Below are 16117 nucleotides of genomic sequence, written 5' to 3'. Positions count from 1 at the left end.
TCACTGTTATCTTCCGCGGTTATCAAGCCCTCACCGTTGTCTCTTCCATCAACAAACACAGGCTGTGGAACGAAATGAAAGTCCTAAAACTCACAAAAAATATGACAGCTCTCGAAAGTTGAAACTCAATTTGTTCAATGGCTTCTTCAAGTTCGGGAACGTAAAAACTAGAGACACAGCAGAACTACCTTCTCAATGTTTACCACAACAACAAGACCCAGTTTCTCAACTTTACAGTGATATTAATTTCTCGACTGTGACTCCCCAAGAACTTGCTACAAGTCCAATACTGAACGTCACAAACGACGATTCTCTACATATTAACAACAAACTTCTTGATCTTATACAGGGTGAAAAAGTGACCTTCAAGAGTGTAGATACAGTAGTCAGTGACGATCCTAATGATCAACTAACGTACCCAGAGGAGTTTTTTACACACCCTCACACCAACTGGCATGCCTACCCATATCCTTCATCTGAAGCTGGGAGCTGTAGTTATGCTCCTCCCGAAATATTATGCCATCAAAAGGCCTTTGCAACGGAGCAAGACTCATCATTACTCGAATACATACAAATAATATTGAGTGCAAACTGATCGCTATCCAAAATTCTGAAACAATCTTCATTCCCAGAATCTCTCTCCTTCTTTCAGACACCAATCTCCCCTTTTAAATTTAGACGCACACAATTTCCACTCAGACTCGCCTTCTCCATCACTATCAACAAGTCCCAAGGACAAACGTTTGCAAAGATTTGCGTTTATCTACAACAACCAGTCCTTCAGCCACGGTCCAGTTGTACATGGCTTTTTCTAGGGTTAGATCTTTCGACTCATTATCTGTCGTCTCCACCAAAACACCTATTCACAACTGCGTCTTTCAAGAAGTATTTATTTCTTCTTGATTTCTGAATTCCTTTCTCACCGTTTTTCCGTTCCTATTCTTACAACCGCCGTATGCTACGGCGGGCGTTGGCAAGTAATTAAATAGTTGACTAATTATTTCATATGTTCCTTTATTAATTAATTCATCCAGTCATTTTCCCTTCTTCTTTAAATTAATGGCATGTGAAGGGGAACTGACTAAGCAAAATACAACACATGCAAACTAACACTTTTGAACCAACATTTCATAAGGTCAGCGATCAGACTAGGGAAATGTGCAAAATGCAAACAAGCATGGCAAAACCTGATGTCAAAGTCGAATTTACCTCAATGGCATTTCTCCCAGGGTGATTTTCAGCCAGTAGGTTTTGGGCATCCTCATGAAGTTTGGTCACAGCAGCTTCTTTTGGTTCCAGGTGCTTGTTAATAAAATTCTGTCAATAAAGTGCAAATGGAATTAATCATGAAAATGGTTGTGAGTCCCACCAATGTGAAAAATTCCTTCAGAATCTGTTCATTTCAGTTCAGGCTTTAGACAGAGATTAGCCCAGCATGGAATACCAGTCTATTGCGGGACATACCAATCTACATCACTCAGATCAGGCCAATAAATCTAACCTTCATATCTATGGAATGAGGGAGGAAAATTGGAACTCACTGAGAAAATGTATATGGACATAAGAGGAACACCACCATAGACAGGGAATGTGATGAGATCTCAGCTCAGAACTACATAAGAAAGTGTCACACTATCAATGAATCGCTATCCCTACAGAACAATGCAGCTTTGGACTTTCATTCTCCCCTCTTGTCGCCTTCATATGCCAAGATCAAAGAGAGCCTGAAACTTGAGTTTGGGGTCCATGTTGGCTTAGTTCTAAAACAGGAAATATATGCAATTATAATTAAGGGTCATTGGGTAGGGGGAGCATGAATGAGGGCTGCTCCCTATCCCTGCAACACTGAGTGCAAGGCAGCATGTCTGTCATTTTCTCCCTCTTACACATTAACACTTGAGATCACCAATTAACCTAAACTTCACATCTTTAGAGATGTGAAGAAAAATCTCTGCAGACATGAATTGTAAATATAGATTCCACATAGACATCAACCAGGCAAGAGATTTCAACCTGGGATGCTGAATCCATCTTCTTCTATAATACGCTATCCTGTGGCTGTTCGTTTGTCTGTCCAGGATTTTAAATCACTTGTAGCTTGCAAACCGTTTGACCATTTTGACCTGAAATTTGGTACACATACAGTATACTACGTGACCACTTTCGGGGTGATGATTTTTATCACTCTTTTTATTTTCATTTTATTTATTTTAGAATCAACTCTCGGCAGGGCGCAGCAAGGTGGCTGTGTGGCGCATGCGTACGGACGTCGTTCTCATTCCCTCCCACCTTCGCCATCACTTCCCCTACCTCTCCAATATCTTAAAGCATTCTTGAGGCAGATTGAAGACTTAAGTGCCAACTTAAGTGAAAAATTAAGGAAAACGTACTAAGTAATTGCAACACAAACATTGACTTAATCAGTTTTAACGCGAAAAGATGCCAAGGAAAGAAGAGAAGAAGTGGGCCGCTAGGGTGGAGAAAAGAACAGCTGCTCAGGAAGCAGCAAGCGCATCAACCTCTGAGCAAACAAATGCTAAATGTACAGAGAAAGACCATGAAAACTATAAGTTAAGAGTATTCACTGCACGTTATCGTGCAGTATGCCATTGCATTATACATATACTGTATATACTATTTATATACTAGGGGGCTTTGCCCCCTGCTCGCTTCGCCTCTCTCCAACCCCCTGTGTTTGGTTTTCCAGATGCACACTTTTAAGATTTTTTTTTCTTTGAATTTTTGCAATTTCATTAGTTTCACTTTTATTTCAGAACTTATGTAAAAACAATATTTGGAATCTTTCAAGTCCCAATATGCTGAATCTTTTAAATGAGGCTAGTGAGACATGTTTAATGACTTTGTACCATAATTCAGGATAGGTTTCTCTGTTTGGAATTTAAGCACAGACAAAGCGATCTACAGTACATCATCAGCAGTTAATCATTTTTTTTGCAAAGTAACCAATAAATGTATGAGAGGTAAAACACGTTTTGAAATTCTCTGACTTAAACTTCAAAGCCTTACAATATTTACATACTTCTGACATATCACCTGTGTCCATATATTCGATCTCTATTCGCCTTTTAGTTATTTCTCCAAGTAATAATTTCTCTTTTTTTGAGCTAATGCGATGTTTACTTTCTTTTTTTGACACTGTCGTTTTTTTTCTGCTTTCATATTCTGTATCTTGCTCTGCATGTGTTTCGCGCCTACGTTTTTTTTGAGTCTTTTGAATTCTAGTTTTCGTTATCTCTAACCTGCTCTGCATGTGTTTGGCCCCTTTGTTTTGTAACCTCTTTATGACATTTTACTTTGTTTTCTACTCTTTGTCTTTTATTTCTCACCTCGCTTTTGTCCAGCTTTTTTTTCAATGACACCTGGTCCGTATTGATTATTTTCCCTTTTTCGAGTAATAATTTCTGTTTGTTTGCGCTACTGCGATCTTTACTTTCTTTTTTTTATACTTTCTAATTTTCCTACTTTCATATTCTTTAACATTATCCACATTTGTATCACGGATACGTTTTTTTTTTTTTTGAGCATTTCGAATTCCACTGCTTTCATAATCTGCTCTGCATGTGTATAGCGCCAACGTTTGTGAACGTGTTTATGAAGTTCTACTTTGTCTTTTACTCTGTCTTTTAATTCTGAGCCTGATTTGGACTTGCTTTGTTTCAATTCCACTTGTTACTGGCTGATAATTACTTTCCTTATTTTCTGAATTTGCACCTAGATTATTTTTTCTTTTTGCTCTTTTTTCTCTCCAAAGCGTTTGAGTCTCTTTTCTCTGCGCTGCTTTCTTCTTCGCTTATTCATCGATGTTTCATTTATAACGTATTTTCCTTATACGCTTTATAAGCGCTAAGACCCTGGGTCTGTGTGTGCTCAAATCCTTCACAAGACTGAATGTTTTGCTGCCCCGTTGTCTTATTTGATATTGATTAAGTAGGGCGTGTCTTGCAAGAATCTCATGTTCTACGTCATCGCAAGACGGTCCTGGGTCAATCTCTTGGCACAATGTCTCATGTTTAAGGTCCTCGCGGGTCTTTTAACTGTCTTCCGTGATCTGAACGTGAAGATCACATCTCGACACCCTACTGTTTCTCTCCAGGATTTTTTTTATAATAGAGAGATATATCTACACTCTAGTGTTGAAAAAGTTTGGGATCACCCAAAAATGTTCATGAAATCAATCCTTTTTCCAGAAATACCTACTCTATCAATTTAACTTGATGCACTCAGTGGACTGATTAACCAAACTGTAGGTATACAATATGCATCAGCAAATTCGAGAAGTACACCCTACTCCTGTATTCTTGACCCATTCTTGGAATTTTTGTGTCCCGCCTTGTATATATGCATATTTACTGTAATTTCAGTTAAAATCAACCCCCAAATATTCACACTGGAGAAAGTCACACTATTAAATAAACACCTAGCAGCTCAACAGGACTGTCTCCAACAGGTAGAATGAAGGCCTCTCAGATATCCCCTCTCCCTTTTCTGACTGCACACAGTCTGCTAGGCCTGTGATCTCGGCTAATGATGCACTACTCATTCAGTGACCACCCTGAGGGATGAGGGGTCCTTATGGTTAGCTTTTTTGAACTTGTTTTCTATGCAACATTCCTTGCAATAATGTGTCCTATGTAAGGCAGTATATAAATGAAAGAATGAGTGATTGAGTGTTCTTGTAGCTATTCTGCTGGAGACCGGTCTGATCTTGGCCTCTGTAGTGCCCCTGTTGTGCCCTTTGCACCAGTGCTCTGTGACAGTTCTCGTCATTACCTCATACTGCCTCTGCCGAGACATATAATCCAAGTTCTTATCACTCCAGTCATAACTGATCCGGTCCTCCTGCTGCTGATCCAGCCAGTAAAGCTCATTGGTGCAGCGCTGCATGTAGTCGCGCAGGCTGTTCAGGTCATTCTGCCTTGCCTGAGAGTTATTCTGCAGATAAAAAAGGCACAATGGGTTCCTTGAGTCAAACATATCATTAGTAATTAAAAAATAAATAAAAAGCTCTGCAGAGGGAGAAAACAAACTCAAGGTGGTCTGAATCCACCATACAGACATGGTAAGGAGTGAAACAATGCAAATAAACTGAAAACGGCCCGGTAAAGAAAATGAATTACAAAATTGAATTCAGTATATTCAAAAAACCCATATAATGAAGAAAAAATAATGGAATTGTGCAAAATAATTAAGAGAAAACTTAGAAACTGTTCACGTTCACAATATGCAATTAAGAATTTCACTGTATTCTATACGTGTGACAATCACCCACATTCATAAAAAGAAAAGTGTTTGTGTGTCCATCCGGCTGCTGTGTCTATGTCAATCCAACACATGGCGCACCACAAACATTAACACTGCTTTTATGAATCACATACTAGATGGCATACAACAGAGACATATGCATTGCATTTGTCATTCCAACAGACTTTTTGTAGTAATGCATTGTATTACTACAAATGTTTGTGAGGCGCCATCTGTTGGGCTGACAAATGTAATGCATTTTCTTGCTACATTCCAAAATACATTCCAAAATGGTGACACTGCAAACATTAACGTGTAGGTCTATGTCGATTTTCTTATATTTCAACAAGACAGATAGCACAGCTAATGACACTATAAACCTACAAACATTCACTCATCTGTCCATCATTACTTATTAGCATCATGGGATGCTGGAACCTTTTCTGGGAGAACATGGCAAACCTGCCCTGATGGAGCTCAAGCTGCCACATGGCAATGCTATGTATTTGCCCATGTTGACAGTAAAATTATTAATTTAGCAATAGCAAATACAATAAGCAGTCTGCCTTGTAATATTGTGAGCTGTTTTATAGGCAGGGCTACTTCTTAAAATAAAAAGAATATACTCCTAAAAACATTTTATATAAAGTGACAAAACTCTGGTCTGCTCTCACCATCAGGAAGGCTCTGGCCTTCCTCAGAGACCACTACTGACCCCCAGAGGTAAATGATAGGTAAATGATCTCATGGGTGACCTTTTAAACCCATCACATTGATAACATGGGTCATGATCTCTGAAAGCTTGCCACTAACATGAGCTGCTCTAACAATGGGAGGAAAAAATAGTGGCGATCACAAATAACCAAGATGGCAGCAAATACAGTACAAAGTAATACATAACAACAAAAGTAAATTTTGAATCAAAATATTAATGGGAGATGTAGAATTTAGAGCTCAAGAACCCTCCCAAAACAAGTGCTCGTAAATTGATCCAGAAAAAAGACATAAAAAAATTAACAAAAGCCAGTATAGACGTTTGAGAAATTTAAACACTGAGGGAGGAAAGAGACCGCAAAGTGAAGTAAAGGTGACAGGAGAAGGTCTTATTATAAAGAAGCATGTTAGTCTTCACCATGGTATCCTCTGACATTAAAAATCTAAGACAAGGTATTTGTTTCTTAAAGGCCCCACGTTTTGCATGTTTTGTGGTCTGGCACAAAATTCTTAGTGGTGGCGAAGGGTGGCACAGTTACAGTCTTAGGAAATGCAAAACAGAAAGTGCTTAACTGCTAAAATAAGAAATGGTATAGAAGTACAAAACCTTTGCTTACCAGCAGTTTGTTGTATTTAACATTCACTCCACTGACATATTCCTGAAAAGACAAAGAGAAAAAAAAATTAAGGCTCACACAGAGAGACTTGACAATGAAAAGCAAACTTTACTAAACAAAGTAATATTCAATTCAGATGTCATCTAACTGAATATTTTAAGGCTGTGAAAAAGCACACTTAATCCTCTTATTCCTTCCATCTAGCCCTCTGTCCACTTTCTGTACCCACTTTATCCAAGTCTAGGTTGTAGACAGTCTGAGCACAGAGTTAGATGAAAGGCTGGAATCAACCCAGGAGTGGACGTCAGTCAATCACCTACACATGTACACTCACACAGGGTCCACATGGAGTCATACAGACAAACATCTTCAGGATGTGAGGAGAATACAATAGTTATGTTAGGAGCGAATCTAAAAACAAATGGTTCTAATAAAATCTGAGGCCACATTTATTCAAACGGCCTCTGGCACTAAGCAGCCTGGGACCAAGACTCAGTCCTTCTTGGAGTACATTCACTCACACACCACACCAGTTTATAGTCAACAGTGGACATAACACTTAGACGTTTGGGATGTGACAGGAGTGCCATCCATGCTGACATGCAAGCTACACAAAGGCAAGGTCAGTCATTCATTTTATGAGCTCTCACAATTTAATTTTAGGATTATGGGCAATTAGAGCCTAACTAACCAGCATTAGATTCTAGACATTAAGGAATAACCCGTGCCTTGGCTTGGGCACACTCGTTCATTTGTCAAGTGTGCTTGGAGCTGTCGACTAACTTCACACAAAGGTTTTTGTGATATGGTGGAAAATTAGAGTACACAAAGAACAAGCAGGGAGAACATGCAGACTCCACACTGACAGTGACTAGGCAGGTAGCACCACTAACACTATTGCCAGTAGTCCTTTCTAACGGAATTATTGAAAGAGAAAATAGTGTCATTTATTCCAGCAGAACAGGAGTTTCCAATCTTGGTCCTGCAACCTGTACTCTCCTGGTCCAGAGCCAGTATAGCCTCATTTAACCTTAACTGCTTAACCGCTAATGCGATTGACTGATTGAAGAATCCATGGTTTCTAGAAACCCAGGCTTTTTACAACACGGGCTTACACAGCTAGTGTATTTATAAAATGTCACCTTTACAGATAATTTTAAACTGTTTTTTTTAATAAACATTCATGCCAATTTCTTCTAACAGTATATGAAAAAATGTACATCTTTGAAAAAAATCAATTTTATTCTAATAGGAGATAGTTTATAGTAGAATTATTTTTATAGCACTCAAAGTCAACTTTATTTTAATATAATACATTTATTGAAATAAATATGTTTTCAAAAGGTGAAGTGGATTGTAAATGGAGATAATTAATAAAAAATGTTAGGAATAAAATTTCAAGGCATTCAATAATTAAACAAATCTAGCCAGGTTGACTTAATCAGAAGGTTTATCAGGCTCGAGCAACAGGGAGAAGACCCCAGACACACTGGAAAGACTGGTTGGCCTGGGTGGGCCTGACAGTTGCCTAGATGGGGTTAATGCAATCGAGTTTGACCAGTGCAGTCTGTTACCTTTTGTGGCTTTCTCTAGTAAAATAAATGAAATGAGATCAGTTTAATAGTACTGTATAGGAGGTCACATTATAAATAAATGAATGTACTGCAATAAAAAGTCCAAGCATCTGCCTACGAACTCACAGAGAGGACTTGATGTGCTACAGGAGACTACTGGTTAGCCAAAGCAAGGAGACGGCAATGTTGGGCCTGAATTAAACTCCACTGCCCAGGGGTTTTTCTAGGATCTGATGGCATCAGGGTCTTAGCCCCTTTATGAGTCTCTAGGGGAAAATTCAGGGTCTTAGCCCCTTTATGGGTGTCTAGGGGCATAATCAGGATCTTAGCCCCTCTGTGGGTGTCAAGGGGCATCCTTTTTCGAGCTCTTGCACTCTCATTTATTATTGCCTGTACTCTATGGAATGTCAGCATCTTGTTCCTCATGGTGTTGCACATTTGCTGTTATACATAATTTGTTTTGATATATATAAATAAAAGATCTGGGGCTCGACTCAATATATCAGTGGCTTTAAGCCCTTGAAGGTCCTCCCTCTTGATGCCACTGTCCACCACCCCAGTCTTTTAAGCTCATAGCTCACCCACAAATGTCCTCAGAGGTATTCACATCCCTGGCAATGTCACTCACCTTATTCTGATTTTGGTTGATATGAGGAGCAATGGCTTCTACTTCACTGTGGAACAGAATGTGCTCCTCCACTTGTTTATCCACAGAGGGCAGGTCAGCACCAAAACCTTTGTTATTTAGGGCGGCCTAAAAAAGAGAGAGACCCAGTTACACTTGATGGTTTTGTTCAAAAGGATGGGCTGCACAGCCACTAAATATTATTTTATAAATGCATATGAATATCCATGATTCGATTCCATCATTTTTACTACATTTAAGACCTTGCCTAACGAGCACTTTACTTAAACGCAAAAATGCAAAATATTTGATGAAAGCTGACAACAACATACAAGTCTGCGCTTTTCTTTTTCTATCATAAATAATGAACCCGTAAATTCCCAACCTGAAAATGAAATGATCAAAGTACTGACCCATACTCGACCCTACTCTATTAATAACAACAGCAAAAAAAATTTGAACGTCAATTCAATAAACGCTTACTGAAATACCAGAGGCAATCCAAGTACGTAAAATTCTTGCCATAATGGGTACATCTTTACCATGCAGTTAGTGAAACAGAAATTACATACTTGTTTTTGGCGTTTCCTTACATGCAAGTGTTTTGATTCAATTAAATTAAAAAAGTTGTTATCAGGCCTAAATAAATAAACTGGGTTTTGCATTGATTTGGCACATTTTGTGCATGAAGAAGTAAAATTGAGTCCACTGTACTATTACTGAGCCAGTTGATTCTATAACATGACCTGTTCTGCTGAAGTTGTGCTTGCTGCTTGGACATGTTACGGGGATATAAAGAATTGCCTTTGTAAGTTTGTACAGGTGGGGGAAACTTGTTTTTGGAAAACTAACCTCGAAGGGGAAACTGCGTCTCAGCAACAGGCTACACTGCTGGCTATTGGCTTACTGTTTACAACATTTGTCTATTATTTTATTGCTTTTAGTAAGGTATCAACCTGCACCTACTGATCAAAAAACTTTTTTTGACCTGCTCACACTCGACCCATGCATCACCAATACAGCATAAGGGTGGTCCACACTCTATATTTTGGCGTTCAAGATTCGTGAAATAAATAAAAGAGAAAACCACGCTCCCACCATCATCTGTCTGTGTCTGTTAAACTGTATTTTAAATACTGTATGTTTTTGTTCTACTACCAGATTGTTTTTTTTACGGTGATCCAGTATGTGCAATCTATCATATTTGTGCCAATGACCTGAGCTGTCATGAAAATTGACACTGCAGTAACTCCAATAATTTCATAAAATGATTCACAACACACTCTGATGAGATGCTGACAGTAGCAAAAAAATTACCAGTAAAAATTCTTGATGTTGTCTAAAGAAATTACAATAATTCCCAACTGAGGTTCTGACAGCACAGAGAAGACTCTGTCCAGCTGTGCTGACATTTGAGGTATGACAGCTGTCGAAACGCTAAAGCACTGCATTTATTAAAACTTACTTAACAAAATGCCTTTCTCCTAAAAGTGGATGTCACATTATGCAACTTCTAGATGTGAGGTATGTCCGGTTTGCCAAGCACAGTTGTTGATTTCAGTACTGGACTGTGTCAATTTAAACAATTGACAATCACTGCCCATGTCACCTTTACTGACTGCTTATTGAACTTCCAGCACAGTTCTGCTCTCTTTTTCTGACAGCCAATAATGCATGATGGAGCCAGCACTGTATGAAGGGTTAACAGGTATGGCAAGTTCAACAGTAATCTCAGCCCCTTTTTTCTTGTTTCTACTCTGTCATAGTACGTAAACCACAATACTTCAGACAGATGAGGTTCTCTTCCATTTGTGAGGTCCAAATCACATGCACTCCTTATTTCTTGTTGCTACAGTCTATGCATTGTACTTCCATATATACACTCATTCGCTATCGGTTCTCATACACACACAGCCCACCCCTACGACTAAAGACAAAATCAAAACAGATTGAGTTTGAATTATTGGAGTGAGTTGATGGGCATGTCACTTTATGCAACCAACTTCATGGGTGCATGCCACTGAGTGCCTCCAGCTGCCTCCAATTTAATAAGATTATGTAAGTGAAGGTTATGACTGAAAATCACTGCAAATGCTGCATAATGTGACATAGCCTTAACAGATACCATACTAAATACTCTGTAAATACTCTAAATGCTCTGTCCATGTATAAGTTGAAGGTTTCAGTTTATTTTGGTTTATTTTGGTTTAGCATTACTACTAACAAAGAGCTTGTCCTAGAGAGGTAAAATCACCATTTTGGGGCTGCAGACATTTTGTGTATTGATGGGCATGTTATGTACCATAAGTGAGGATTTCTAATCTTACCGTCAAGACTGTGATGGCACTCGGAATGCATAATTAAAATAAAAACTAAATTGGCATCCACAATAAAAATGGGATGAATCAAAGGGTTTCTTATTAGGTGTAACAGAATGACACATTTTTTTTTGTGTAGAGGAAATGGTTTCAACTATAACTTTAGTTTAACTGAAATGAGATAATTCATAATAATATATTGCAGAAGTGAACCACTTTAAAACCTTAGAAAATGCAACATTATTGTATCAACACATCACTGGGACTATAATTGCTCTTTTTATCTTTAGCCAAGTCAGACATTTTCTTTTTTATTTAGTTTTCTCTTTTTTAGTCATTCTGGTGGGTATTTGGGAGGGGGCTGCTGTTTGTTATAATATAATAAAGTGCTATCTATCTATCCATCCATTCATTTTCCAACCCACTGAATCCGAACACAGGGTCATGGGGGTCTGCTGGAGCCAATCCCAGCCAACACAGGGCACGAACCAATCCCGGGCAGGGTGCCAACCCACCGCAGGACACACACAAACACACCCACACTAGGGCCAATTTAGAATAGCCAATCCACCTAACCAACATGTCTTTGGACTATGGAAGGAAACCCACGCAGACACAGGGAGAACATGCAAACTCCACGCAGGGAGGACCCGGGAAGCGAACCCGGGTCTCCTAACTGCGAGGCAGCAGCGCTACCACTGCGCCACCGTATCTATCTATCTATATTGAAATATTACTATTATTTTAGAATGCACTACAATTTACTATCAGGTCCTCCATGCACTGCTGTTCAGGACCAAACTCAGAAATGTACACTAGGCAGGTATAAAAACCGTAAGGAAGTGCCAGTTTCACATGGGTGAGACTGTGTGCTTGTAGTAAGTTATTAGCAAGATAAGTTTGAAAATAATTAATCATTTATGTCTCCCATGTTTGACTTTTCTGTGATACTGGCATGTCAGGAAGCACCTTGACCACTGCAGAAGGAATGCTTCTTTTTATCTACATCATTGATTTTTTGTTAGCTTATCTTCTCCACACTTGTTTGTTTCCATTGTGTTTTATTACCATAGTTGCCCATTTCCTAGCTGGACCCATGCTTTTACTGAAGCACATAAAACCTATCCTTTGTGTTATTAATTTTAAAAAGTGTTATGTGAGCAGTAAAGTCTCATTAGAAAATGTGATCCTTCAAAGCCTCCAAAACAGTAAAATTCCTGATCTCAAAAATGAATTCTAATTTCCTCTTGACTTAGGGGTACAAGTTTAGAAAATACTGCCCTGATGGGCCAGTAGCCTCTCTGCCCACTTTAAGCCATTGACCCAACTACACAGAAAGAGTGGGTGCATGTAAGAGGGTGTTGTGGTCTTATGGGTGGGTTGCTTATTGATACTTTGTATCTTTCTCTCATCTTGTACTTACTGTATACGTGCAGTACATCCATCACTGAAGCCACTTATTTCATTTTAGAAACCACTGAACTTAACCTGACAATCTTTGGAATATTGGAAGAAACTGGAGAAAAAGCCACACAGACAAAGGGAGAACATGTAGGCATACAGCATCCAGGCTAGGAAGCAGAAGCATTAAACTCTCTGTCAGTCCAGTTCAATTTCCAAGAATGCATAACCCCTCCACAAAACAGGTAAATTAAGGGTCCTCCTAGAGTCTCACTGAAACGTAAGCACATCTGTTTCAACTCTACACTGTCTGGCCTGATGGTGATTACAGAGCTGTGGGAAATGGTTGTTGATGGTGAGTCAAAAAAGGTACATTTGAGCAGAAGGGTCTGGGTCTTGGGTAATGTTAGTGAAGTGTCAAGTACTGATGTAAGAAGACTGGGCTTCACTCAGTTCCAGATTGGTGTGGAGATGGCAAAACTTTGAATGAACTGAGGCGATGGACCCCTGATTTTTCCAAAAAGCTTACCTGTTTCTCATCAATTATCTTCACCCAGTCAATCCGTGGGATGTTATCCGTCTGAGATGTCTTGTAGGTTCTGTCACTCTCAGCCTGCAGTTTGAGGATTCGCTGTTTCATCTGCCTGATGCTAATTAAACAAAAAAGTGTGGTTAGGACAGGTGATGAACATGATTCAGCAGAGGGCTAGCTGAGAAAAGGGGTTAGGAGGTGCACACTTTGACTGCCACTCCTGAACTTTGAGTGCTTACCTTTCTATAGAATCTGGATGTAAAACATCTATCTATCTATCTATCTATCTATCTATCTATCTATCTATCTATCTATCTATCTATCTATCTATCTATCTATCTATCTATCTATCTATCTATCTATCTATCTAGTCAAGCACGTGTACTTAGGGGATATTTTCAGGGGTCCAAAAACAATACCATGGGGTGCTGTTGTTAACACAACCTCTTTTTAATTCTACAATTTAGAGGGGTGCCAGCCAGATGAAGAATGACCTCACTTCCTGTCCACAAGGAAAACTACCCCTTATGGGAAGCCTGTATTTCAATCCATTGCCCACTGGAAATGGCAGTTCATTTCAGGATGGGCATTTATAGAAGACAGAGACTCCCTCAGAAGTGACACTTCTGTCTTGGAGAATCTGTTTGGCCTTTTGTAGGCATAAGTCTTTATTTTTACAGCCTTCAACTTTTAAATGGGGTTAACCATGCTTAAACCTCAACTCTTTGGGCTGACTCTATCTTCTTTATTTACACAATAGATAGATAGATAGATAGATAGATAGATAGATAGATAGATAGAGTTGTATGCAAAACGCTAATGCCACCAAACAAAGTTATTTTTAAAAGTAATTATCGTAGTTGTTTATTTGCTCATAGTAACACTATTTAACATTACAATGCCTCCAAATAAACAATGATAAAATACAAATTTGATACTGTATATACAGTATTGTGTACACATATATAGTATGTATGCTGCTCTGTTTTTATGCATATAAAAAATGTTCTAGAAGGAGAAAACATCCTGCGTAGTTTCTGTTCCATAGAAGGTGGGTGCCTCTTTACCTAATGACTACAGGCCAGTGACACTTGCGTGTTACATCATGAAGACCTTAGAGAGGCTGGCCCTGGACTATATGAGTTTTCTTGTGGTAGACCCCCTGGACCCACTGCAGTTTGTCTATTGGACAATTTTCACCTGCACAAAGCTGTCAGCACTGTGACGATGACGTTTTTTGATTTCCCCAGCACCTTAAGTACCATTCAGCCATCCCTGTTAAGGGGTAAACTCAGAGATATGCAGGTGGATGAGCCTATGGTGTCCTGGAGAACAGAGTATCTGTCAGGCAGACTGCAGTTTGTGAGGCTCAAGGACTGAGTTTCTGGTATCGATGTCAGCAACACTGGAGCACCACAAGGAACAGTCCTGTCTCATTTTCTCTTCACTCCATACAACTCAGACTGTAAATATAACATCAGGTCATGTCACTTGCAGAAATTCTCAGATGACTCTGCACTTATGGGGTGTAATGATAAGGGGAATGAGGTGCAGTATAGGAGTCAGGTGGAGAACTTTTTTTCCTGGTGCAAAGAGAACTGTCTACATCTTAACGTCAACAAAACCAAGGAACTGGTTATTGACTTTCGCAGCACCAAAGAGCCTCTATGTCCAGTCACTATTCAAGGAGTGGGTGTAGAGGTGGTCCACTCCTACAAGTACTTGGGGGTCCACATAAATAACAAGTCGTACTGGTCTCGGAACACAGAGGAACTATATATGAAAGGAAAGAGCAGAATGTTTTTCTTTAGGAGAATGTGTTTCTTTAAAGTGGGTAGTAACATCCTTCACATGTTCTTTATCTCTATGACAGCCAGTGCAGTTTTCTACACTGTGGTGTGCTGGGGTGGTAATGTCACTTTAAGAGAAGCCCACCTGATCAACAAGCATATTTAAAAGGGCAGGCTCAGTTATTGGGCATACCGACCTCATGGAGCTAGCAGCGAAGAGAGAATTAAAACAAAACTGAGTGCCATTAGGAACAATGCTGCACATCCTCTCTCTGACACACTAATGCTGAAGACTTTCAGCCACTGAATTATTCAGCAGAAGTGTGTGAAGAAATGCTACTTGGGTCATTTATGCCAACAGCAATACATCTGCATAAGGCCTCACTGAGAGTGGGACTGCCAAGTCAGAGGTTTTCATTTTTTTTTTAATTTCTTTTTTTTTATTCATTCTGGTGTGTATTTAGACCACATTGTGTGTGTCTATCTATCTATCTATCTATCTATCTATCTATCTATCTATCTATCTATCTATCTATCTATCTATCTATCTATCTATCTATCTATCTATCTATCTATCTATCTATCTATCTATCTATCTATCTAAACAGCTTCTGTAAAAAGCCAAATTTCCTCCTGGTGACAAAAAAGTTCTATGTATCTATCTATACTGCGTGATACTTTTCTTATCTCAAGGGTTTGCTGTTTTAGTGTTATAATGCTAGGATTTCATTCAAATGTGCACCAACACCACATGATGTTGGCATTCCCACAGGAAATCCACTCAGGACTGGTGAGAGTACGCAAAGCCAGATAGCCCACAGAAGAGCTGGCGCCAACGTCATTACAGTGCTATACCACCCCGTGTTCATGTGCTGTCAATCTCACCCCACGCCACACAGTAAGACTTTGAAGATGACCAAGAGCAACTCACTCCTCCTCTATCATCGCAGCCTGTGGATGTTTCAGTTTGTGGGCATCAGCAGCAGAAACCTCCAAAACTTTCAGCAACTTGTTTGACTCTGCAATCTTGCCCTCAATGTCATTGTAGTATTGGTATGACTTCCCTCCTCGAATTCTGTCTATATCCTACAAAACAAAAATAGGGAGCTTTACGAAGTAATACTTTCATTCAGGAAATTTTTACCCATTTCAGCTTTGCCATTTAAATGAACAAGGAATAGCTGGCCACACTGATGATGAATTTTATAGCAGCCACCACCATCACTAGATGCTTTCCAAAGCATTTTACAAAACAAATAAAGAGAAAAGAACATTGTGGACAAC

The 16117-nt window shown here is 39.2% G+C and overlaps 1 protein-coding gene across 1 annotated transcript in view; it reads right to left on the bottom strand.

Moving 5' to 3' along the window:
- Window positions 1-16117, bottom strand: part of ppl (periplakin) — a 90192-nt gene that overhangs the window by 42112 nt on the left and 31963 nt on the right. The window contains 6 exon segments of the mRNA XM_028813888.2: window positions 1210-1317; window positions 4792-4953; window positions 6594-6635; window positions 8796-8921; window positions 13041-13161; window positions 15765-15919. Coding sequence (XP_028669721.2) covers window positions 1210-1317; window positions 4792-4953; window positions 6594-6635; window positions 8796-8921; window positions 13041-13161; window positions 15765-15919 — 714 coding nt within the window.

The sequence above is a fragment of the Erpetoichthys calabaricus genome, chromosome 11 (genome assembly GCF_900747795.2).
Source record: "Erpetoichthys calabaricus chromosome 11, fErpCal1.3, whole genome shotgun sequence".
NCBI lineage: Eukaryota > Metazoa > Chordata > Cladistia > Polypteriformes > Polypteridae > Erpetoichthys > Erpetoichthys calabaricus.
This window is presented reverse-complemented; position numbering and strand designations above follow the sequence as displayed.